The sequence below is a fragment of the Rhinoderma darwinii genome, chromosome 1, assembly GCF_050947455.1.
Source record: "Rhinoderma darwinii isolate aRhiDar2 chromosome 1, aRhiDar2.hap1, whole genome shotgun sequence".
Lineage (NCBI taxonomy): Eukaryota > Metazoa > Chordata > Amphibia > Anura > Rhinodermatidae > Rhinoderma > Rhinoderma darwinii.
The window spans coordinates 39,624,886-39,651,796 of NC_134687.1; the positions used below are offsets into that span (position 1 = coordinate 39,624,886).

General features: G+C 41.7%; 1 protein-coding gene across 2 annotated transcripts in view; it reads right to left on the bottom strand.

Annotated features, from left to right (window-relative positions):
* Positions 1 to 274: 274 nt before the first annotated feature.
* Positions 275 to 26,911, bottom strand: part of WFS1 (wolframin ER transmembrane glycoprotein) — a 42,817-nt gene continuing 16,180 nt past the window's right edge. For both annotated transcript variants that reach the window (XM_075857877.1, XM_075857886.1), the window contains exons 3-8: positions 23,843 to 23,925; positions 15,291 to 15,435; positions 13,361 to 13,531; positions 10,849 to 10,929; positions 7,521 to 7,666; positions 275 to 5,034 (exon numbers count right to left, since the gene is read on the bottom strand). In XM_075857877.1, coding sequence (XP_075713992.1) covers positions 3,226 to 5,034; positions 7,521 to 7,666; positions 10,849 to 10,929; positions 13,361 to 13,531; positions 15,291 to 15,435; positions 23,843 to 23,925 — 2,435 coding nt within the window. In that variant the 3' untranslated portion in view covers positions 275 to 3,225. The remainder of the gene's footprint in view (positions 5,035 to 7,520; positions 7,667 to 10,848; positions 10,930 to 13,360; positions 13,532 to 15,290; positions 15,436 to 23,842; positions 23,926 to 26,911) is intronic.

Sequence of the window (26,911 nt, forward strand, 5' to 3'; positions counted from 1 at the left end):
ATTTGCCACTATTTTTGTGGGTGAAACACAAAATCGAGGCAATTTACAGTACAACCCAGCAAACTACTACAACGTGTGAACCTAGCCTAAGATCCTACTTGGCCAAAAAGAACATAACAGCACGTGCTTCCCTTAACCACCATTTTTGTTGTGGGTACATTAATACGGCGTTCCATAAGGTAATTTATAAACTTCAGATTTTTGGTTGGGATCGCTACCACCGACATATAAAAACAGGAAAGACGTGTACAATGAACAAAACCAGACCAGGATGGAAAGACTGAGAAACTTTATTTTACAGTATAAGGCATCATTTTATGGGAATTCAATGAAGACCATTTCTAACGGAGCTTATATACAATGAGTGGGTGACAAGGATAGTAAATTTTATAGAAGTGCATACTGCTAAATACAACATTTACACACAACGGAGGCAGGCAATAAACGAGTAGTAGTCATGCTTCATCTGACATTATGGTGCAGTTGCCATTAAGCACCTAACGGGATCTGTAACGGATTTAATGCTGGCAAGATTGTACAATAAAAATTCCTTCAAAATTGTTAAATTTATTTTTACAAAAATCTGATTACTAAAGCGATGAGAAAGAAGGAAAAACTTGACTGAAGCACATGCAAGCCTTAGGGTATGTTCACACAGCCTATTTTCAGCCGTTTTTTGGGCCGTAAATGCCCCGAAAAACGGCAGGCTGATTGCCTCCAAACATCTGTCCATGGCAGTTCATTCCCACGGAGCGATGTTTACGCGGCCGTTTGTAAAAAAAATTCCCGCAAAAGTTCCTTAAATATTGTTGCACAATTTAGATAATGTGTATATATAGTGGTCTTGGTTTATGAAACTAAATTAAAAATGCACATGAACAGGTCTCATTGCATGAAAACCTAACATCTATTTAGTGATGTTCCCGATCTCAATTTATAGTTTCAAAATTCGAACAGATTAACACAAAAATGTAATTCTAAAAGTTCTATGATGTGTCTTCTATGAACTGAACTCCGTGACCATTTGCTCTTCAGCAATCTGAGGTAGACTGGTTACTAGGGACATACCGGGAGAAAAAAAAAGTCAAATTTCATGTATTTTTTTAACTAGCGTTTTTCAGATGGCGTTATTTTTACAACACCCCAAAAGTGGAGAAAAACACAACAAAAGACGCAATTAGTAGTAGGTTTTATATTTGCCCATCGACTTACAGCAAACATCTGGCTGAAGAGTCAGGCTGTGCAGTCAAATTGCAGCAAACTTCTGCAACTCTACCTTGATTTGCCAATAATTGCGCCAATAGACCGAAATTTTACCACACCCTGTGAAAAGACCCATAGGTGGTAAACCATTTAAATCAGAATAAGCCCCCTTGCGGCGTTCCTGCCTGCTTGACAAAGGGTATGTACACTATTGCAACCATATATGCAAAAAAGGGAAAAAAGAGCGACAACTGCGCAAATAGTCTCAGTTTTAAGTATTGTATGGTTTTGTGTATACAGCTCCTATAAAGGCTTGTATGTCTCTATGGTAACAGACTACAAAAAAAAACCTGTGTAGTCTGATTACGAAGTCATGTGTTTCATCTTTTCCATTTGCTCCCCCACTTACCCTATAGTCACTAGAAGAGGGGGCCCGAGTGAATGGAGTACAGACAAACCCATTGTCGGATTCAACAGTTATCGGTTTCTATGGTTACAAACGAACACATGTCTGCACAGGAGCTGTATATTCAATTCTACATTTACGCAAATTAGCAGTGTGTCTATGAATTATTGAAGTTGTACGAGATTGGTACAATATGGCTGGTTTCTTTCACAAACAGCGCCCTTCTGATCCTTGGGTTGAGCTTGGTATTGCAGCTTAGCCCCATTCACTTAAATGCAGTTGACATGCAATACCAAACAGCCCATGGACAAGAGTAGCGCCATTTCTAGAAGAAAGGCACCATGTTTTCTTAATCTCATTAACCCCTTTAAGCCTTAGATGTTACTTAGATTTTGGTTACATAACTACTAACTACTTAACAGATAACTAATCATTCCGATTTTATAATACACTACAAGCATTAATGACGTTACTGATTTATAAGACAATTTTACTTGTAATTTGTATGTAATGATAGTGGTTATTGAATTCATAATACTGTGTTGTATGTGTCTGTGCTATACAGGAGGTTATTTAAAGTGACGCTCCACCTTTGATTAACATTGACTACAAGGTCAGCAAATGAAGAATGTAGCGTGATTGTGATAAATCTTTATTACATTTCTTGCTGTTCTCACTTGTTTCTGCTCATTTCTACACTGTGCACTGCAAACAATAACAAAAAAAAGCTAGTTGCTGCAGTCATAGAATATATTGTGTATATATATATATCATATCCTATCGTTATTAGGTCAAAAAGCCAGTCCAATTTCCATTAACACATGAAAGTCCAAATGCTAACTCTTGCATTGGGTTAATGAGAAGTGCAATAGTATTTAGGGGTTGTCCAGGATTAGATCTCCCCCCCCCCCCAAACAGAAGCTCTTCGTGGGCGGTGTCTGGTGAATAGGAAATATCAAAAAACACAACCCATGGACAGGAGTGGCTTTATTTCTGGAGGGGGGGGGGGACCGCCTGTTTCTTTAGTCCCAGACAACCCATTTGAGGTGCTAATGAGTTAAACAGACCCATAGCCCAAATACAGCAGGATATTACAGTGTTCTCATAGACACATAATTCAAGATCTGTCAACAGTAACTTGACAGTTTACACATCGCAATTTTTTTTATTTTTCTTCTTCTACACACTCTATAGAGTATTTTATTGCTGTGGGCAAATTAAATGCCGTGTTATATTAGTAAATAAGTGCCATTAGTTCTGCCAACTGAGAATAGGAGACGTGAGGTAATTGAAATTAAATCCATACACTGAAGGTAATAAACCGCTGTAAAACAAAACTTTTTTTTTTTTTTTTTTTTTTTTTTAAGGAGCCATTAATAAATCTAGTGCAAATACGTGCAATGGTGTTTTCTATGGCAATCAATCAGCAAGGGCGAATTAATAAGTGAAAGCCTTTATTTTGCTGCCCAGGGTTTTTCTTGACATTATTTTTGTATTTCTTTTACATATGGCCCCTTTTGTGAAGGCAAATGACAAAGTGCAGAAGTCCCAGATACAAGAGGAGCTCACTCTTTGGTTTTAGTATTTGGATGTCACTAGACGACTAGAGGCATTTTTCACATAGCAGAGAGGAAAGGGGAAAAGAAAAAATCAAAGGCAAATTTCACAGCTACGTGGACATTGCGTCTCCAGTCGTGCTCGATCTTGACATGTCTGGAGGAAGGAGTCAGGTTGGCCAGGCAATTTAAGCAGCCAATGGCTTTCAGCTCAAAGACCGGCCACTTGCTCCCAAGACGTCCCTCGAGGATGGTACTAAATTCTACTATGCTCCCCTGCCGCAAGTTTAACAGCACCGTTTTGAACTCATTGCTCGCTTTCAGAACAATATCTTTTGTGGCGTCATCTTCTTCAATAGTCCTGTTTCCATTTTTATTATTTAAAGGCATACCAACTGAAATCTCAAATTTGTACCGGTCGAATTTCTTCATATGGCATGCATATTTGGACAAGAACTTCAGCCGACAAAGTTCCTCTTCTTCCATAGTAACATTCTGAGGATCACAAAGTGGGTAGGCTTCTCCATACAAGCATCTCATCCAGTCTCCAACAAGAAGAGGGAGCATGTTCACGGCAGATTCAGCACTGTTGTCAATTTCCGTGACACGGACATACTTGAACCTCCCTGTCCAAGTCACCCTGTGACCTTCCAAGTGGCTGCATAAAATTTGGGTCCTTGCCATGTTGGTCTCTTTCCATGCCCTGGGACCACACAAAAAACTATACTGCTGCCAGGTCAAAGTGGAGTTGTACACTTTCATTCCTTCCGACCGGTAGACATATACCCAACAAAACATGAAGATGGCTGTGATCCATACCAATATCAACTTCACGATGGAGCTTTTAGTGAGAGATTTAAACATTTCAACTGCAGAGTAGTTGGCTTTGGACCACCAACGAAGACCTAGTGGAATGGTGCACAAAACGAGGGTTACCACTATTTTGGTCAATTCTAAGGTTATAAACCACTTTATGAAATGGACAACGCACATGATGACAATGCCCACTAGGAGAATGGGCAATGCAAAGAGAAAGAGGAAATAACCAATGGATGCGCGGATAAGGCCAATGGTGGTGGATTCCCGAAGAATCACAACAGAAAGCTCACACCACATAAAGCAAACCAAGTATGGTACTAGATAACAATAGACACCCTTGAAATTCCTCAATTGTGCCATCCTAAAGAAGAGGTAAAATAAGTAAATAAAGAATATGCAGGGGATACTTATGTGGAACACAATAAAATGCCCCACTGGCACGGTGAAGAAGGTTTTGCTAAGTAAATGGATATAGGGCATAGAATCCGGTAACACATTCACAAAGGTGAGCGCCCCGGCAGCAATTTCAGTTATTAAAGCTCTCCGAGTGTAAGGCTCTGCACTTGTGCTCAAACTCAAGTAGCTGGTAATCGTAAAGAAGATGGATATGATGGCCAGCTCGGAGCAAGGAATCCAGTGTCTGTCGGATATGGGAAACGAGAAGATGACAAAAAATACTGACATCAAGAAATATAAATAAGGTTCAAGGTGGTTCCAACCAAAGTTCACTTCAGCTTGCTCAACATCCAGGTTCGGCTCGAAGCGAAGCAGCAGGTCCGTGAGGGCACGAAAGTTCTCCCAAGCTTTGCTATCCTGGAAAACTTTGAGAGTGCAAATAACCATAGAAATAAAAGACAAGTAGAAGATGACCAGAGGGATGAAGAAGGCAAAAAAGTCTATGGTGAGATTACTGATAATAAAGAAAAAGAGGAGTGCATTGATGTGATGTGTAGGCATAATGGTGGACAGCCAGTGCATCCCCGCCTTGGAGGCCATGTCTATAAGGTATTCTTTAAGCTCCATGATGACGTGTAGTGGATACTTCACAATCTAGGGATAAAGATAAATGGTGAAAGCCATTAACGTGGACAAATTAGATCAATCAAGAACAGCTCAACATACATCTAAACTATGAAGACTCTACATGGCAACAGAACATAAAATTTCCCCTAATTTTCACCACAATATCATTTATCGTGATATTTTGTGGCAGTAGTGAAGTCTAAAAAATGTAATGCAACGCTGGCACTCAGTCACCTAGGGTTTCCTCCACCATCTTCCTCCTCCTTCTTCTTAACCCTGGCTCTAACGGGTCCCGTCTCTGAATCCTGACGCCATCCCCTAAAAAAAAAAAAAAAAAAAAAAAAAAAAAAAAAAAAAAATCTCCTATATATTTGTCCCTACCTCACCACTAACACAGCTAAAACACTAACACAGGCCCTAATCCTTTCTCGCCTGGCCTACTGTAACTCACTACTAATTGACATATCAATAACTCGCTCCACTTAAATTCATCAAGAACGCAGAAGTCTAGCAGATATACTAATGCCTCTACACTGTCCCACATTGCTCTGGTTACCCGTTTCTTAGAGAATTTATTTCAAAACTCAATCCAGTCTACAAAAGTCTCCATAAGGCTACACCATGATACATTCTTGTGCTCATCTCCATCTACCAACCATGTTTTTTTGCTCAGCCAATTCTCTCGTGCTGCACGCATTTTGTGGAACTCACTGCCCTGGACCAGAAGGCCTCATGCACACGGCCGTAGCCATGCATACGGCCCGTGATTACGGATGTGCATTAATTTCAATGGTGCCGGACCGCAATTGCCGGCCGTAAAATGACTTGTCCTGAGTTTTTGTGGTCCACGATTTTGACCCCCCATATGGTCCGTGTAAACCACGGTAGTGTGTAGGGGCCATAATTCATCCGCACTTTTGCGGACAAAAAAACCATGTGGCCTAAGGCGGATTCACACGAGCGTGTTCGGTCCGTGATATACGGTCCGTATGTCACGCCGCATTTCCCAGATCGAACACACTGCAGAGAGCCGGGGTTTTAGCATCATAGCGATCTATGACACCTATCCCTGCCTCGGCAGAACTACTGTCCCGTACTGAAAACGGATTACAGCACAGGACAGGTTTCCGGCAGCGAGACCTAGTGTCATAAATAACTATGATGCTAGGAGCCCGGCTCCCTGCAGTGTGTTCGGACCAAACACCCTCACGCGAACCCGGCCTAAGTCTTCCACCTCGCATTCAGTTTTAAGCGTTCCTTGAAAACTCATTTTAAGGAGGCTTAGGTCACATAACTAATTCATGGCACATCACAACCTGACCTGGTTACCGATATCTCCACCCCATCCTCAACTAGCTACTCTTGTATCACCACGCTGCACTTCTACACGTGGGTCGGTGAGTTCCTAGCTGGGTGACTGGTTCATGCAGGTATATTTATATGGCCATCACAAGCGGCCGGTCTCCTGGACAAAATTAGCACCTTGTATCCAACGTGTCACTTCTCGCCTTACATTAGATTGTAAGCTCTTTTGGGCAGGGACCTGGTTTCTTTTCGTATCATGGTTTGCTCTTTAGCTTTGATTACTTGGCATTTTACTTGCTGGCCATTTTCAGAATTCCAAGCTTCATGGTCGCATTTTTAAAGCCTTCACGGTTGATTTTATCTACAATTTTATTAAAGCAGTATCTAAAAAAAAAAACAGAATACTGACGTCCATGTATAAAGACCTAAACCTTGCAATATCAATACTCTTTTCCTTAGGATGATCGGTGCCATCTCAATACACTAGGCAACAAATACGCACTTGTGCTTATACACAGTGGCCAATCTGAACAGGCAAAGCTGCAGTGTAAAGTATGGGAGAAGGGCAAAGCAGCCACCTGGGCCACTAATGAAACAGGAATTCGATTTCAGATTACCCCAGACAATGCGGCTAAACTGCCGTCACGAATCATAACTATGCCCTTATCGAGAGGAGAAGGAAATCCACAGTGAAGAAAAGAAATAGAATCACTGAACTGGAACGATGCGATCATTTTGGGGATACATGTATTTTCTTTGCAATGTGCACTTTGCTACATCACACCACCTTACAGCTGAAGGTTTCTTAAAGCGTACCTCCGCTCGCCGTTAAAAGCGATTATAGTGCAGGAGTGTGTATTAGAATAGTTTCTCTATACCACTTGTACTATGGATTTGGCTTCTAGCAGCAGCATGGACTATGTACAGTCTGTGCCCCCGACTTATCGTAACTATGTAGGAGACAAAACGTTCTGCTCAGCTCCATGGCTCCCATATTCAGAACGCCCGTTCGTATAGGATTCTATAGCGCTGGCGGTTCTGGATACGGGAGCCATGGAAACGAGCAGAACGCTCTGTCTCCTACTACATAGTTATGAGCAGCCGGCAGCAAGGACTTTCCATAGTCCGTGCTGCTTTAATTCTTCGGGTCTACAGATTATTTCAGAGTAGAGTTGGTTTTCCTTTAAACTACTTGAGCTTTTGTTTACCTTTTGTTGGAGAGGCAGTTCCTCTGGACTCTTTCCTGCAAATTCATCATCTTCATCATCATGGAGGAACAAGTTTGATGGGATTATCCCCTTCGCGTATTTTTTTGTAATTTCCACAAAATCATCCAAGGCAATGTAGCTTTTCGCTGTCAAAAAGTACAAGAGAAAGCGCAAAGATCTAAGAATATAGTAAAGCATATAACTGAAGCTTACCCCAATAACCCCATCAGTCCCATCCCTTCCATGCCAAGGGGGACGACTGACCTTTTGGCATTAGAATAGTGTTGGAGAGCACGTGCCCAGAAGGCACCCACAGCCCATGAGTAGGATGTAAAAAGCTAAAATATTATTATTTTTTTAAATAAAAAATAAATAAAAAAATAAAATATATATATATATATATATATATATATATAAAAATATGTGCTGTTCAACCTTTGGAGTTTATGTGATCCATATATGTGGGGTTAGTGACTGCCTCCATTTTTGGTCTCACACTCCTCCCATTCTGCACTGGGTGATTTTAATTAGTTTAATGCTGGATCCTACCATCCCCAGATATATGTAGGCTTAGTCCCAGTTCTGGGTGTATGTGCAGCGTAGGTTCCCACCTATGGAGGACGCCTTGTCATGGCAGGTGGGCTCACACAATTTGATCAAAATGTGCGCTAAGAACCTCCCTATTGTAAGTAGATTTAGCAGTAATGCATATTTATTTATATTTAGCGTCTCAGGTGACAGTGTTCGCAGTGTCCGGTCACCTTTTTCTTGTGTGAAATATATATATATATATATATATTTATTAGTCAATCTTTGGTCTCTGTGCAGTTTGACTGGCAATAAATAGCACCCTGGGGAGCTGGTGGTGGTAGATTGTGCTTTTCAGGTTTTGGGAGGAGGAAAACCTTAAGTCAAACTTGTATCATGAGACTAATAATAATAATGTTAACGTGAGAGAATGGGTGTGGGAGATTATTACACAAAAACTAGGAAGGCATGTGGGAGATTTATTTCATATGCCAGCAACAGAGGGGCAAGGATTAGAATGATAATACAGAAACGTGGGAGGAAAACTTAAATTTAGGCAAAAGACTATGTGAGATATGGTTTAAAGAGCAAGTTCTGTCCAATATGAAGCTTCTCTTACCCACTCATATCCATATTCTAGTCCATAGGGGGCAGTACTGTAAGAGTAGAAATATTCTGCTTAGGTTTTCATTAAAGCGACAGCCACTTTTATGAAATTTGGCAAGAACAATTGTGGCAATCCCTTCCATCACTCCTATCAAGTGCACCAGGGGGCGATAATGAGCACAGAAGACCGCTCCGACCAGTAACCGTACATGTACTCTCTATACCGAAGAATAAAAAGGTATTTAAATGGAAAGGAATTTCAAAGTTTAAAAAAAAAAAAAATAATTTTCTCAAAGAGTACAAAAACCTCATAAAACGTCCCCATACTGAAAAATAACTGCAATAGTAAATGATAAGGTTAAACCACAAAATTACTTGTGCTTTGGTCCCCTCAGATGTTTAGAAGAAGACGCCATGGCGCTCCACAATGATACCACTTCATTTTGGACAAGTAATCATTGCAATGGGGATCACAGCAGAAAATCCAAAGAAGACTGGAAGTTTTAAAATGAATTTCTATCTTTTGACCCAATGTGTGTTATTCTAAAAATTCTGTACGGATTCATTTCTTAATATATTTTTATATATAAAAGAGCTAAATGATACACTTCTAGCTGCCTTGAGCAACCACTAGGGGGAGCTGAATGCATAAGGTTTTATTATTGAGCTCCTAGGCTCCCTCTAGTGGTGGCTGAAGGGTGACCATAAAGATATTAAAATGATAGATTTTTGGATCTATTAGATTTTAAAAAAAATAAAAAAAACTATATGTGCTAAATTGTGGACATTCACTTTAGGGTTTCTTTATTCTTAGAATACTCTGATGAGCGTAATAGCAATTTCCTGACATTTACTAGGATATCACGTGACTGTAGTTTATCATTATGGTTGCGACAATTAGACGGCACGTTATTTAATAAGACGACTGTCTGTTTCATATTAAGGTCTATAATTATTCAGGCAAATGGACTTTTTTTCAGATCGCCATTTTTTCCACATATACTTCCAGAATTTATCCGAACTAGGGAGAAATAAAGATTAAAATATATAAATATAAAAATTTTAGTGGTCTTGCTGCTGTGTCTCCCTGTGCTCAGCTGTCATCACCAGCAGATCCACGTCAGTATTTGATGCTAGGCAGGGGTCAGTAACCGCCAGTATTCCATCTGTTGTGAAACTGCAATTCCCAGCATGCCCTGATAACCTTTGGCTAGAATAATAAAGCGTTTGGCTGTCCGGGTATGCTGGTAGTTGTAGTTTCATGACCGTTGTAGTGCCAAAATGTTACGGACCCCTGCTCCACAGAGAGCTTCTCTTCACATCAGCTTTCTGCTCTAATAGAGTGGAGACCTAACTAGAGGACCCCCTCTATTAACTCATTATGCTCCGAGAGGACACGGCTCATCAGTTAAAGGGGTATTCTGGTTTAAGCAAATAAAGGTCAGTCGTTTTAAAAAGAAAAGCTATACAATTTTCTTATATACTTTCTGTATCGATTCCTAAAACTATCTCTGCTTGCTGTCATTTAATGGGAACCTTGATTGATAACTGTACTAAAACCCCCCTGAAACTAAACAGAGTTCTCTCTTGTAACAAGCTGGGCACCTGTGTATCCATCACATGAAAGATTTTCAGCCTCTGCAAGTAGCAATTAGGGTTCCTATTGAATGGCAGCAAGCAGAGATCTTGAAAACCATAAGGAACTGAAATAGACATTTTGGAAAATTATATAACAATTATACAATGAAAAAAACCTTCATTTGCTGTAAACGAGAATACCACTTTAAAGAGGACCAGTCAGCTCTCCTGAAATGTCTGTTTTAATAAATACTTGTATTCCACACGTAATAGATAAGGAACATATTTTCTTATTACTCTGCGTTGTACTGTTCCTCTATAGTTCCTCCTGGAAATTTATGAATAAATTGACAACTGGGTGTTACCATTCCCCTTGTCAAAGAGGAGTGTCCCTATAGTCTCACTTTGAAAATGTCAAGTCAGTGTATTAGGAACACACCCCCAACTAGTGAAATGCAGTTGACAATTTTTTCATAAATTTCTTGGAGGAATAACAGAGGATCGGTATGCTCCAGAATGGTTATGTAATGGGAAATACAAGTTTTTTTTACTAAAACCAACTTGTCAGCAGAGGGGACTTAACAACCAGGTGTATATAGCAGGCGGCAATGCTTACATTCACTGCTGACTAAGCGTTCTAGCACCCGACGCTCCTTCTGCGCAGCTTTTGGAATGGGTCCAGACTGTTGTTCCCCATCTGGAAAACCAAAAGGAATTTATAAATCATAATTAAAAAATTCAATCACACAATATAATGAACATTCATTTCCGAATAGACACAGACTCAGGATTAGAAAAGTAAATGTATCGCTCCACATAGAGAATATATTATTTGTAATGTCGTCTCCAAAAGCGGATCACACAGGAGTCGTAGTTTGTATACTGCAGGATCCATTATCTGGCCTGGCCTTCATGAATAAAACCGTGCGTGGTTCAGTATAGACCTTTACCTTTCCTATCCATAAAGAGAACAGCAGCACAGAGGACCTGCAGCAGAACGTAGATAGATTAGGTGAATAGAACTCATTCCCATTTATTGCAGACACAGCTAGGACACTGAAAGACTAATTGGGGACTACTGCACTTTAGGATTTGTTCTGTCACCACGCAGTTCTGTCAAGACGACAGTTACCACATACACATTTGTAAATATATATATATATATATATATATATATATATATATTTTTTTTTTTTTTTTTAATGGAGTAGCGATGTGTAAAATGAGCCACTATGAGTAGTGCATCTTCTGTCCCCGAGGTCTCTCCATGTTCTGCGTCTTTTCTCATTTTTGTACCAGCTCCTTCGCGTTCCTATAATCTTCCCAAGGGGAGTTAAGCCCAATATCCCGAATAAACCGGCTATCCTGATCGCCATGCTTTGCAAACGCTGGTGGTGCTAGTTAATATGGTGGCCGAGAGATCCGCTGCAGGGAAGAAAAGGTCAGCAGGATGGCTACCACTCCCCAGACTCCGGTTACATGCACTATTATATTCACTTGTCTTAAAGGAAAATCATGCAGCGACGCGAGAAACACCCTGCTGGAGTGGGTTAAAGGGGTTGTTAGCTCTTTCCCATATGCTCTCTTAGGGCATATGGACATCATAGGGGGGGGGGCGTGACTACCCTGTCCATGTAATACGTTAGGACTCCTCCACACGCAAAACAAATTTCTGGCGTTTTAGACTGAATTTAATAAAAAACAAAAACGCTAGCAGTTTTTAAATGTATTCAAACTGAGCTTTTTGCAGGCGCAAAATCTGCCTCAAAATTCCATTTGGAAGTTTGAGGCAGATTTTCCTCTGCCTGCACTCCGATTTTCGCTGCGTTTTTTCACCCGCGGCCATTGAGCGCCGCAGCGAAATACGCTTTCTCTGCCTCCCATTGATGTCAATGGGAGGTCAGAGGCGTAAACGGCCGAATATAGGGCATGTCTCTCCTTTCTCCCGCGAGCCGGTTTTACTGCTCGCGGGAGAAAACCGCCTCCGCCTCCCATTGAAATCAATGGGAGGCGTTTTCGGCGAGTTTTGCGGCGGGGGTTTCCACGTCAAAAAAAAAAACTCAGTGTGAACATACCCTAAGGGGGTTTTCCCATCAGACACATTTAGGATATATCCACAGTATATGGCATAAATGTCAGCTAGACGCAGGTCCCACACCTATCTCTAGAACGGGGCACCCTAAACCCTGTTCTACCGCTCTGTGTTGTGGCTGAAAGTGTGTGATTCCAGACCATGAATTACGGAAATAGCGTAGCTCGCTGAGCTACGCCGTGTCCGTAACTCCCATAGCAGTGAATGGCAGAACGGGAGCAGCGCAACATGCGAGCTACGCTGTTTCCGTAACTACCGTTCAGTTCTATGGGACTAACGGAAACGGCCTAGCTCAGCGAGCTACGGGGGTCTCGGATGGTAAAACCCCTTTAACTTGGCAAGTTAACTTACCCCGGCATTAAAAGCGGATTCTCAGGGTTGTATTGCAAGTAGTCCTGACATGTGCATCTTTTCATAGAGCTCTGCGTTGTACCATTCCTCTATTAATAAACTAACAACTAGGTATTACCCAGTTGGGGAGGGGGTGTCCCTACACAGTCTGATACTGTCCAATCAGTGCTCAGTCTTAGGCCCCATCCACACGACCGTAGAATTCATCCATAATTACGTACCCATTGAGTTCTATGGCCAACGGACTCCTTCACGTAGATTTACAGCAAGGTGTCCGGGCGGTAGAAAGGCTCCGTAAAAAAATAGGACATGTCCTATTTTTTGCTTTTTACGGACCGTGCTCCCATACTTTATATAGGTGCACGGTCATGTGTGAGCGTATTCACACGCCCCCTTGACAAGGGGAATGACAAGCACCCAGTTGTCAATTTATTCAAAAATTTCTGGGAAGAATAACAGAGGAACGGCAATGCCGAGTTCGGAGAAAAGAGGGTCCAAAATTGCGATTTAATGCATTTCCTAAAATCAATAGGACTGGTCACCTCTCCTGACAGGTCTAAGAACAGGTGTGATTTTTGGCAAGGTTCAAATGAACGCGACTAAAAACAATCAAAAAGAATGATATTGCTAACCTGTGACATTGGGTAAATAGTTCTTGAATATAACAATATGTCCTTTCACAGACCTTCAATATTAACCTGGCCGACGTTCTCCAGCAGCTCAGACACAGAAAGCTGCTTCTTCTTCTTGGGGTTGAGCCTCCAGTACATCACTAAGGCCGCCTTCCTCACGGCCCTCTCTAGATCCGTCTCTGAGGAGAGGTTCTTCACCTCGCTCTCATTCTCATTTGTGATTCCTGGAATATAAGACAAATAATGCAGGAATATTACTACAAAAGAAATGTTCTCCTACATAATATCCAACTTTATGGACAGATGAGGAATCAAGAGGTTGCCGTGTGACTGTCAGCAGAATGCAGGCTGCTCATGGTAGCCTGTATCATGTTGTGAAGCAGCAGACACAGGCTTTCGCAAAACAGCATGCATCTGCTGACAGATATCGGAGGGGAATCTTACGCTATGTATTAGATCGCTTCCACTGGTGAAAGGAACAGTTACGATAATAGATATATACAGTGATCAGCCATAACATAGAAACCCCCTGAATAATGAGGCGTAGGTCCCTCGTGCCACCAAACCAGCTCTAACCTGTTGAGGAATGAACTCCACAAGGCCTCTGAAGGTGTCCGGTGGCACGAAAATATTCGCAACTTACAGGACCTGCTGCTAGGTGGTGCCTACATTGATCGGACTTGGCCTCCAAATTACCCAGATCTCAATTTGATCGAGCATCTGTGGGATGTGCTGGGAAAACAAGTCATCACCTCGAAATCCTTGTCATGTTGCGCAAACCATTCCTGAACAATTTATTGCAGTGCGCTAGTCACTTTACCCTGCTGAAAGAGGGCACTGCTATTAGGGAATACTGTTGCCATGAAGGGGTGTAGTTGTCTGCAGCAATGTGTAGGTAGGTGGTACGTGTCAAAGTAACATCCGGATGAATGGCGGAACACAAGGTTTCCCAGCAGAACATTGTCCAGCGCATCACACGGCCTCCGCCGCCTCGTCTTCACGTAGGCAATCCTGGTGCCAGCTCTTCCCCAGGTAAGAGAGACACACACGTCCATCCACACGATATAGAAGAAAATAGAATTCATCAGACCAGGTCACCTTCCATTACTCCATGGTCCAGTGCCCATTGTAGGCGCTTTCAGCAGTGGACAGGGATGAGTACGGGCACTGACCGGTCTGCGGCTACACAGCAAGCTGTGATGAACTGTGTGTTTTGACATTTCTCGAACATATTTTTTTTTTCCGGCAATTTCTGCTACAGCAGCTATTCTGTGGGATTGGATCAGACAGGCTAGCCCTCGCTCCCCAAGCACATGAATTTGCCTTTTGCTCCCATGGCCTTGTTGACGATTCAACAGTTATCCTTCCTTGGACCACTTCTGGTAGGTACTAACCACTGCGTACTGGGAACACCCCACAAGACCTGCCATTTCAGAGATGCGCTGACCCAGCCATCACAATTTAGTCATTTTCAAAGTCGCCCAGATCCTTGCGCTTGCCCAGCTTCCAACACATCAATTTCAAGAGCAGACTCTGCACTTGCTGCCTAATATATCATCCCCCCCCTTCCCCCCGACAGATGACATCGTAACCAAATAATCAATGTTAGGCCTCATGCAAACGACCGGATTAGTTTTGCGGTCTGCAAAACCATGGGTCCATCGGACTGCAAAAACCTTTGTAGTGCGTCATCAGAACTCCGGGATCCACAACAATTCACCAGTATTAGTGAACTCACAAACCCGAACAGTAAAATTACTTGTCCTGAGTTTTTGCTGTCCGGATATCTAGCCCCAGCAGGGATCTGTGAGAACGACAGTCGTGTGCATGGGGCCATAGAAATAAATGGGTCCGCAATTTATCCACAAAAATGCGGATAAACTGCGGTCGCAAAAGCATGGTCGTGTGCAATAGATAGATACACTAGATCATATCACAAGAGAAGAGTACATAGTGTCCACATCGCAGTGCACATTCATTCACCTCTTCTGTCTGCCAAACATCTCCGCAGAAGTTTCACCGCGTCCCTTCGACCTTGCTTGGCAGATTGGAGTAGCCAGTCTATGGCAGCGCAGCTGTTCACTTCTTCATCCTCCTCTTCAGAAAGTTTCAAGTAGTATTTTCCTACCTGCAAAATCAATGGACAATTGATGGAGAACTAAAAAAAAAAAGCAATTAAATAAGCTCATCCTGTCTTCCGGGGAGTTGTCCCTCATGTTGTGGTGACAACGGTCAAGCGCTAATAACCCTATACAAACAGGAACACGAATGAGAGGTACGTAACTATGAAGAGAAGTTTTAGGCCGAATGCACACGTTGCGTATTACATGCAGATTTGCTGCGCAGATTTTCACGTGGCAAATCCGCAGCGTATTAGAGTATTTTTTTCTGCACGTAAAATTGTCCTGGCCACCCGCTGTGCTGAGACCTGCAGGATCGCCCCATTCATGTGAATGGGCCAGCTGAAGTTCCCTGTGCAGCCGGGTGGCCGGTAGAGACGCAGTATAGGGAAAACTTAAGCCAGCACTGCGGCCACTTCAAACTCAGGATTGGTGGGGGTCCTAGAGCTTGGACCCCCAAGAACATAAAATGAGGTCACATCCTATGCCATCACTTTATAAGATGGTAATACCCGTTAAACAGCAAGTCTCCATAGCGAGGAACGTATCAATACAGAACTACGCAATCACTGCACAATTTTGAAGAGCTGACATTCAGGAGTCTGAGAAAGCAGGGCGACACATGATGTGGGTAGCCATATTAGTGGTCATCCAGCTCTCCTTAACGGGATAGGTGTTCAACTGATGTACTGCCTACTAGAATCAGAGAGATTTTATTTAGATTGCAAATGGGAGCACACGTCAAGGCTACCATACCCGCAACTTATATATTTCTGGGAAAATGTATTATTTACCCATCAGATGTTTATGGCTTTGTCTGTCCTGAGTGAGGTGAATACGACTTGTGTAACGTCTGACATACAAAATAAAGAATAAAAGGAAGGGGCGAGAGGAACTGGAGAAGGTCATAGACGTGCGGAGTGGCATTTACAAGGCATGCTGGTCTGAGTCACCAGAAGGAGGACGACAACTGGCACATACGTTTTAGAAAATGGGTCTGAACAGGAAACATAAATCAGTTTATAGCAGATATTTATTAGGAGGCAAAGCAAAACGCGTGTGCATTATGGCAGTAGATCTGACGATTACGCCCCCCCCCCCCCCCGAAGTAGTCACTGCTGATGAATTGCTGCTCATATAAAATTACGAAGGAAAAAAAAAACCAAAAGCTGTAAAACGCATTTTTTGGGCCCTTAGGACCACACACATCTCGGGCTTACGGAACTTATGTTTATTTCGCTTTTTTTTTGTAGGCCAAGTTTGTTAGCGTTTAATTTTTATGAATTAAATTTTGGGGGGGGGGGGGGGGGCGGACAAGCAAAGAATAAATAAATTTAAAGCACAGAAGTCCTCACCATTCTGCATCTTATTTTTTTTTTTAATGTTCATCACGGACCTAAAATATACATTCTTCAATACATGGTGACGGTTATGGGGATAATTATATATATATATATATATATATATATATATATACATACACACACACACACACAGACTAACGTTAAAAAGTTTGGGGTCACCCAGACAATTTTATGTTTTCCATGAAAACTCACACTTATATTTATCAAATGAGTTGCAAAATGACTAGAAAATATAGTCAAGACATTGACAAGGTTAGAAATAATGATTTTTATTTGAAATAATAATTTTCTCCTTCAAACTTTGCTTTCGTCAAAGAATGCTCCATTTGCAGCAATTACAGCATTGCAGACCTTTGGCATTCTAGCTGTTAATTTGCTGAGGTAATCGAGAGAAATTTCACCTCATGCTTCCAGAAGCCCCTCCCACAAGTTGGATTGGCTTGATGGGCACTTCTTGCGTACCATACGGTCAAGCTGCTCCCACAACAGCTCTATGGGGTTGAGATCTGGTGACTGCGCTGGCCACTCCATTACAGATAGAATACCAGCTGCCTACTTCTTCCCTAAATAGTTCTTGCATAATTTGGAGGTGTGCTTTGGGTCATTGTCCTGTTGTAGGATGAAATTGGCTCCAATCAAGCGCTGTCCACAGGGTATGGCGTTGCAAAATGGAGTGATAGCCTTCCTTATTCAAAATCCCTTGTACAAATCTCCCACTTTACCAGCACCAAAGCAACCCCAGACCATCACATTTCCTCCACCATGCTTGACAGATGACGTCAGGCACTCTTCCAGCATCTTTTCAGTTGTTCTGCGTCTCACAAATGTTCTTCTGTGTGATCCAAACACCTCAAACTTCGATTCGTCTGTCCATAACACTTTTTTCCAATCTTCCTCTGTCCAATGTCTGTGTGCTTTTGCCCATATTAATCTTTTCCTTTTATTAGCCAGTCTCAGATATGGCTTTTTCTTTGCCATTCTGCCCTGAAGGCCAGCATCCCGGAGTTGCCTCTTCACTGTAGACGTTGACACTGGCGTTTTGTGGGTACTATTTAATGAAACTGCCAGTTGAGGACCTGTGAGGCGTCTATTTCTCAAACTAGAGACTCTAATGTACTTGTCTTGTTGCTCAGTTGTGCAGCGGGGCCTCCCACTTCTCTTTCTACTCTGGTTAGAGCCTGTTTGTGCGGTCCTCTGAAGGGAGTAGTACACACCGTTGTAGGAAATCTTCAGTTTCTTGGCAATTTCTCGCATGGAATAGCCTTGATTTCTAAGAACAAGAATAGACTGTCGAGTTTCACGTGAAAGCTCTCTTTTTCTAGCCATTTGGAGAGTTTAATCGAACCCACAAATGTAATGCTCCAGATTCTCAACTAGCTCAAAGGAAGGTCAGTTTTATATCTCCTCTAAACAGCAAAACTGTTTACAGCGGTGCTAACATAATTGCACAAGGGTTTTCAAGTGTTTTCTAATCATCCATTAGCCTTCTAACACAGTTAGCAAACACAATGTACCATTAGAACACTGGAGTGATGGTTGCTGGAAATGGGCCTCTATACACCTATGTAGATATTGCATTATAAACCAGACGTTTGCAGCTAGAATAGTCATTTAGCACATTAACAATGTATAGAGTGTATTTCTGATTAATTTAATGTTATCTTCATTGAAAAAAAACCTGTGCTTTTCTTTCAAAAATAAGGAAATTTCTAAGTGACCCTAAACTTTTGAACGGTAGTGTATATGTGGGGTTATTACTGTACGTGTGTTTTGCAAAACACAAAAGGTCCAATTTTTTTTTTTTTAAAGTGACTCTCAGGTTTTTGGGTACTATAAATGGACTTTCATTTTACATAATTTTTTTGTAATTGCAATACATAGACATTGCATTCAGACTCCATAAATTGGCATAAATAAAATATGCACTATGCCCTAACAGGCTTTTACAAGAGACAGCTCTGGGGACCTTTGTCTGGTCCCAGGCTGCGGTCAGTGATCACGGACTGGCGAGTCACTCTCTTGTACAGTGATCAGGTTTGATTGTGGCACTGAAGCGTCAGGGATGTGACATTCAGCAGTCCTCGGGAAGATGATTGAACGATCACTGTGATGTAATTGTACATCAAGGTGCCTTGTCCGCCTAAGGCCCTTCGCATACTATTACGTCATGGTGCTTGAAAGGGTTAGACCATCATAAAATGAGGCGAGAAGCGTTACCAAAAAATAGGATTGTATTAACCCCATAAACGACTAGGCCTTTTTTGGCCTTAATGACCAATGATTTTTCGAATTCAAAAATCATAATTTTTTAATTTTTCCGTCAACCTAGTGAGTGCTTATTTTTTGCGGTATAAGTTGTATTTATACATTATTTTAAGAGGGAAATCGAAAAAAAAACAAAAAAAAAAAAAAAAACACAAAAAAAACCTACAGCTATTCCAGAATTGTTTTTCTCTTTTAAATTTACGCCGTTCACGATGCAGCGTAAATAACAGTTTACCTTTATTCTCTGGGTTGGTACAATTACAAGGATACCAAATATGTAAATGTTTAATCCCTTTTTTTTTTTCCCCACAGTACCACAGGGGCTTTGCTCTGATCTTCCGATCAGATGTAACCCTTTGGTATACTTAGATTTACACTGATAGGCAATGATGCTCAGGTATACGAACAGGCAGTCTATTAGGTCATGCCTCTAGCATGGCCTAATAGGCAGTTACTGGAAACACGTTGGCGCCCGATCGACTCACGGGTTTGAGCTCTCTCCCTCTGTCACACACCTTAGATGTGACAGGCACGATTGGCCGTGGCATCTAACGGGCTGAACTGCCATAATCGGGAGTACTCTCCAAGTCCGGAAGGAGACTGGCTGTGGATAATACATGGGTACAGTGGCAGTACCGACGAGATCCAATATATCAGTTGTTAGAGGGTTAAAAGGGTTTACTCAACGAATTTAAATAAAACCTAGTCACTGTATAACGACAAGCTCTGCAACCCTCTATACCTTGGGGGAGATTTGTCAAAACTGGTGCAAACGAATAGTGCGGTTGCCTATAGCAACCAGATATCGTACATGCGTGTCTCAAGAGCGTGAGCCCAGCCTTGGACGCCATGTATTATTATAATAATGGTTTGCCGTTTACAACTAACACGTTCATGATGAAGTCACCTCCACGGTGTAATCTAGCACACCCTTCCCTTCAATAAATTACTGAGAGCAATAAAATGATTTCTTTCAAGAAATAAGTGTATGCCACCTGCATTGCTAACTCCTTAAGGTATTTCTGCCACAGCGCTGCCTTTTCTAAAGATATCTGGGCTCCTGCTCGAACGATTGGGATCAGAGTTACTGCTGATCCCAGCCCCAGCCGTGTAACCCGTTAGATGCCGCAGTCAATAGTGCCTGCGGCATCTGAATTGTTTCAGAGAGAGGGGAGGATCCCTCTGTCACCGCATCAGCACCCCGCAACACAATTGCAGGATGCTAAAGGTTTCCATGGCAGCCAGGGACCTAACTACGATCCCCTAGTTTACCATCATTGTATGCCTATTAGGCTCTGACAAAACCGTCATGGTATTTAACCCCCACGGTGGACGGCATAAACATTTTTTTAAAAAACTGTCAGAATTGCTAATTTCTGTTCATCTTGCATTCTAAAAAAAAAATCCATTACAAACACACACTATATAAACTTGGTATCGCTGTAATGGTAACAACCCGCAAAACAAAAGTTACTATGTTATTTATACCACACGGTAAGCCGCGTTAATTTAAGACGAAAAAAAAAATATGGTGGAATTTGTTTTTGTTTTCCTATTACCCCCACAAAACAAAAAAAAAGTTAAAACGATATACATACCCCAAAAGACTGCCATTTAAAAAAATTAAATTATTAAAAACACCACACACACGATAAACCAGGTAACATAGAAGATGCATTAATAAAGATAAGGTACAATTGTGCCTCTGACCGACAGATCATATCTGAAAGTAACTTGCGTGACATAAAAGGTTGGAGACTTCTCGGATAGAGAAACCCTAAAGTGTGAGACTTTTGGACACTAGGGGGCAGACTTCTGATATGTACACTACGTGATCCTCCAAATGCTCAGATTTAAGGGGCTTTTTTTTGCCGCTATGATGCAATTCATTAAAGCTTTGAATTCAACAATCCCAGTTCCTCTTTACATTTGTTATGGGGAAAGGAAGCGAAACTCCTCTTAGGGCCATAAAATAGTGCTGACAGCCTCCCTTTCCGCATTACTCAGGTGAGAGATAGGACGCGCACTCCCATTAAAACGGAGCTTCACTCAAAATTCCACGTGACTAAACCATAACAATCATAAATTAAGTCACATTATGTAGCTCAATTCACCATTGCTCAGCAGCGGCACAGGAGCCGACCTCTAAAAGAAAAACACTGATGTCAGGAGCGCTGCAACTACATGGGTACCAATCCAACATCGTCACGGTCTATATAATCTTCCTGCGGGATTGCGAGTTTCCTCTGACGCTTCCTCTCATACTAAAATGAATAAAGCCGAAATCTGCGTCCTCGCTCACTATAGCATAAGTGGAGAGGTCAGTGAAATGGCAGCCACATACTGGATTTGCTTCCTGCCACCTTCTATAACTGATAAAGACAAACAGATTGACTGATAGAGACTGGCACCTGCTGATGTGCCCAACGCTCCGTGACACAAATCTCCAGAACATTTCATAATGAGCTGACAGAAGACGCCCCAATGAGCATAGATACGGGTGACCAGCAGATTTATTGCCCTGTCGTGAGTGGTTTCAGATAATACAGTAAAATTTGAAGGTTTGAGACATATAGTCTACGGCAGCTGGTGCCAATGTCATAGCAATACAGTAAGGACAACCCCATGTTGAGGAGCTGCGTAGGCCTCAGGCCTACACAGGTACATAGTGATTTATTTTAAGGACTGTTTTCAGGGAAACTCCGGAATCGACATAGGTCCAGTTTGCGGTAATACCGACCGGCCTTGTTTATGGAGTCAGCTGGCAGGCTTTTTTTTTTTTAAAGGCGATACTGTCTGTTATTTGGAACTACAGCTCAGGCCTGTTAACATCCAATTTTTTTATTTAGGTTTAGAGCTTACGTCAAAATGCAAAACGTGCCTCAGGTGCTCCATTATCAGACGAAGGCCAAAAAAAATAAAAAAATTTACATTTTGGTCGGTACACTATTCCATTCTACAGAGCCCAGTAAACATATACTTAAAAAAAATAAAAAATAATTATTTTTTTTTTTTACATGGTAGTCTGTCACAGGATTCCGTTAAATGTAAACGTCCTGAGCTTTTCATGACATCCATAAAACAGATAGAATTTTAGCCTATAGGTGACCGATGCGTTAAACGGATGGCACCCCTCACCCATAGGTTATATTGGTATCTGTTTGACAGACGAGTCATTAAAATGTATTAAAAGTGTCATGGCGTATACATTAAACAAATGCCATTATAGTCTACGGGTGAGAAAGGTCACGGTTAGGAATCCGTCACAGCCTCTGATTAATGTATAAGTTGGGAGCTTTACCCGGCTTCTAGGTTAAACAGAGACAGAAAAAGAGGTTGTGAACATCCAGTTTGTGATATCCAGTTAGCACGTACGTCGGGAAAGCTCCCAACGTGCACGCTAAAGATGTCCATAAGGCTCCATTAGCCCAACGGAGGCCAAAAGTGTGGCCTTTTGGCCTCAGTCAGGCTGCTATATGTGCGTATACCTGATTTTTGGTGTTCACAGATTTTATTGGATATTTCAGAACAAGGAAGGTATAACAACCCTCCACAAACATTGGGAAAGATTCAAGTAGAAAAACAACAATGCAATTCACAACAGGAACATCAGACATTGTGTAACTGATATTATTGCAATCCTTAAAAGTTTAGATTACATTCAGAGTAACTACATTGCATAAGAGTTATCAACATGTAATTAAAGAATAAAAAAAAATAAAAACACAAGAAGGGAGAATAGAAAGAAGTAGAACAACGGGAGAAAAGGGAAAGGGTAAGGGGAAAAAGGGTGCTAGTATACCTTATTTGTGAAGGATGGAATAGCGCAGTAGACTATGCTTTTCCATTCCGCACAAATTAAGCGTACCAAGTGTTTTTCTTTTTGTTTTTTTTATCATGGGTGACGTATACATCATGGGCTCTTCAACAGCCTTTCATGATGAATTCGTTGAATGGATACCATTATAGTTTATGGGTGACAGATATGTTAAACGGATGCTTAATAGCAGCCTCCCTCACCCATCAACTATAATAGCATCCATTTAACGAATACGACATGAACATTCAGGACCCCAGTTCATGACATATCCGTCTTTGGTGACAGATGCTATTGTAAGGCCAAGAATGGGGATTAAGAACACCAAGTCGGCAGTCAAAGCTGAAAGAAGCCGACAAGAGTCTGGGTTTAATAAAAAAAAAAGGAGACGAATAGAAGAAGCGAATGACATGGACTGTGAGTCACTGAACCTACTGTCAATTATTTCATATCTAAGTATGTCTTTATCTGTACTGTCCTTTACCTGGTATTCAGGGTGATGGCCATCTGCAGAAGACCCGTTTGGCACACTGCATAATGGTATTATTCAGTCATTGTATGGTCATATTACTGTTACAGTATGACGGTATTAGGTCATGTATAATATATCTGACATACTATAACTGAGTACAGTATCTGACAGTTGGGAAATTATTTTCGCAAGACAAACACTGAAAACATACTGTATGCCATGCTCCCCTGCTTACTCCCGCCACGGTCAGCATTTCATCATTCGAGATGGAGCACAAAATGCTGTAACATAAGTCGGTAACTTTGACATTGCAATCTGCAGCATAAAGTTTATTTTACAAAGTCTAAAAGCAAATTCCATGCAAAAACTTCTCTTTAGAACAGACGGTTCACAACATAATCCCCATTCCAGGTCACGTGCCATGCAGAGGTGTGTGAATCATTCTGGGTGGTAGAGAATCTGCCTCCTGTTATTACAGTCCCACATGATATTGTTACCTCGCTCTGAGCCTTTGCCTCCCCGGCTCTGGCTTTCTCCAGCAGCTCCTGAAATGTTGCATCTTCATCCTCGTTCATGTTTTCTGTAAAAAGGAGGAAAAAAAAAAAAAAAAAACACACTATTTAGAGATTTATTTTTTTTTAAAGAGACTGTCACCACATAATAAGTGCCCCATCTCCTACATAAGGAGATGGGCGCTATAATGTAGATGACAGCAGTGCTTTTTATTTAGAAAAACGATCTATTTTTAACACGTTATTAGCTTTATGCTAATTAGTTTCTTAATGCCCAACTGGGTGTGTTTTTACTTTAGACCAAGTGGGCATTGTACAGGGGAGTGTATGATGCTGACCAATCAGCGTCATACACTTCTCTACATTCATTTACTCAGCGCATAGTGATCCTACGTTGTTCACTATGTTCTGTCTTATACTGACACATTAACGTTACTGAAGTGTCTTGACAGTGAATAGACATCACCTCCAGCCAGGACGGGATGTCTATTCACAATCCCAACACTTCGGTAACGTTTGTGTGGGACTTACAGCAGAGCAAAGCGTAATCTCGCTGTAACCGGTCATTTACAGCGTGATCTCGCAAGATTACTCTTGCTCTGCTATAAGTCCCACACAAACGTTACTGAAGTGTCGGGATTGTCAGGATTTTCTAAACACTGCTGTCACCTTACAGCGCCCTTTTCCTTATGTAGGAGATTGTCACCACATTATATAAGTGGCCTGAGTCTCTTTAAAGAGACATGCACCAAAAAAATAAATTTCTGGACAACTAGAAGTCCATCTATGTAATTTCCCATTGCATTTATTTAGGAACCGAGACATAGGGTGATACATCCAGATTGCCACGCTTTTCTGGAGATATAGTAGTGAGGGCCACTATAGTCATAAAGGGCAGTCTGGAGGACTGGCCAGCCTAAATCTTGCTTTCTTTAGAAAAGGGTCAGAAGAGGAACCAGCGTCGACTGTCTCCCCGACCAATTTCCACCTTATACAAAATACTCACTGCACAATGAGAAATTGGACCAATATCTCATTAAGCAATAACTTTGGAAGACAAGATGGCGGCTTCATGAAAAGTGAGAAATATAGGAATCACAATATGGTGCTGCTCAGAGGGGTTTAATACATCATGTCCACACATATGGGAGGTCGGGTTATGCGTCTCAGATCAAGCAGGACAATCCCGGGTTTTGGATACTGTCCCCACCGTTCCCTCCCCCATTCCGATTGTACCTTGGTGACTAAAAATGGTAATACCCACGAGATATTAACTTTCCTTCACAGTGCACGAGAGTTCCATTTTGAAAAGGAGATATCGGGTGCTGCTCGATGTGAGAATGTATACTTTTACTGAGGCATGAAGGCACTATTTACCTGGGCTAAATATGGCACTCTGGGCACTTTTTGAAAAGACACTATGTGGCAATGTAAGACTACGCGGGCACCGTCTGGTTCTATGGGGGCAAAATATAAAACTCTAGCTATTTTGCTAACTATGTGGGCTCTATATTAGGCGCAATATGGCATTTACTGGGCATGGTTTGTCACTTCATATCCAAAATATGACACTGTGGGCCATGCAGAACGCACTATGTATCTAGGCCACGTCACTAACTGTGGACTATATGTACTGTATCTGTATAAAAGATGGGTGCTATATGGTACTCTCCATACAATGTATGCACTACTTATGTGGACCGTATTCACCCACAGACTGTTTGGCAGTGTATTCTCATCAACAAATGAATACGTGCATTACAAGCGCACATTGCTGTTGCTTTTTCCGCCCGCTCAATGTTTTGGCGGTATGGATAACTAGATATTGTTGTATTTGGCAATTTGGATCCACACAAGCTTTTCATGACCAACACGGCATCGAACAGAAAATCATCACCGTCTCAGTCACGCAGCCTTAGGCCAGATTCACACGTCAGTCAAACGCATTTTGACCGCAATGTAAGAAGCCAAGGTCTGGGGTGGCGCGCGCCTGCCTCTATATACACATTAGATGGTCATTAAAAAAAACACACAAATTGGCAGGAGTGTATAGTGTATGGCAAGCGTGAAACATTAAGGGGTGCTTTCAATAGGACCCCTTTAACAATATTAAAGAAGTTATTAGTATGTGTGTGATAAACGTTTTTCTTTTTATTAAAAAGATGAAGGGTTCAAATTTTTAGTATTAATATAGGACAGGTATTTTAATTTTTATTAATTATTTGAACCGGCTGATAACAGAACAAGATATTGCAAACCATTGATTATTCAGATAAAATTTGCTTCTTTCCTCGATCAGAAAGACGGGAATCTGCTCTGGAAACTTCCTCAGTCACCTCTCCGGATACAGAACATTATCATCAGGACAGCTGTTCTATTCCTGTGAGAAGACTGCCCCGTGCAACTCCCCCATATCAAATCTCTGAGCAGGCGTCCATACAAATATTTACTTTCTATGTGCATGCCAAATGGCTTATTCATTTTACGCTGTCATTTGGTTAAATCAAAAACACATTTAGGGTATGTTCACACGGCCTATTTACGGACGTAAATCGGGCATTTTTGCCCCGAATTACGCCCGAAAATGGCGCCTCAATAGCGCTGACAAACATCTGCCCATTGAAAGCAATGGGCAGACGTTTGTCTGTTCACACGAGGCGTATATTTACGCGCCGCTGTCAAAAGACAGCGCGTAAATAGACGCCCGTGTCAAAGAAGTGACCTGTCACTTCTTTGGCCGTAATTAGAGCCGTTGTTCATTGACTCCAATGAATAGCAGCGCTAATTACTCCCGTAATTGACGTGGCGTTCAAGCGCCTGCAGATGCCGGTACGGCTGAAATTACGGGGATGTTTTCAGGCTGAAACATCCCCGTAATTTCAGCCGTAACGGACGCCCTCGTGTGAACATACCCTTATACCGAACATGGAATAATTTCCTAAGATCTTATTCTGCCGGCTATTGACCAACCTCCCCCATACACATTCACAGATTGCTGTCCGTGTGTCAGTTTTTACTGTAGTTCTGGCATTCTAGTCATCAATCAGGTTGAAC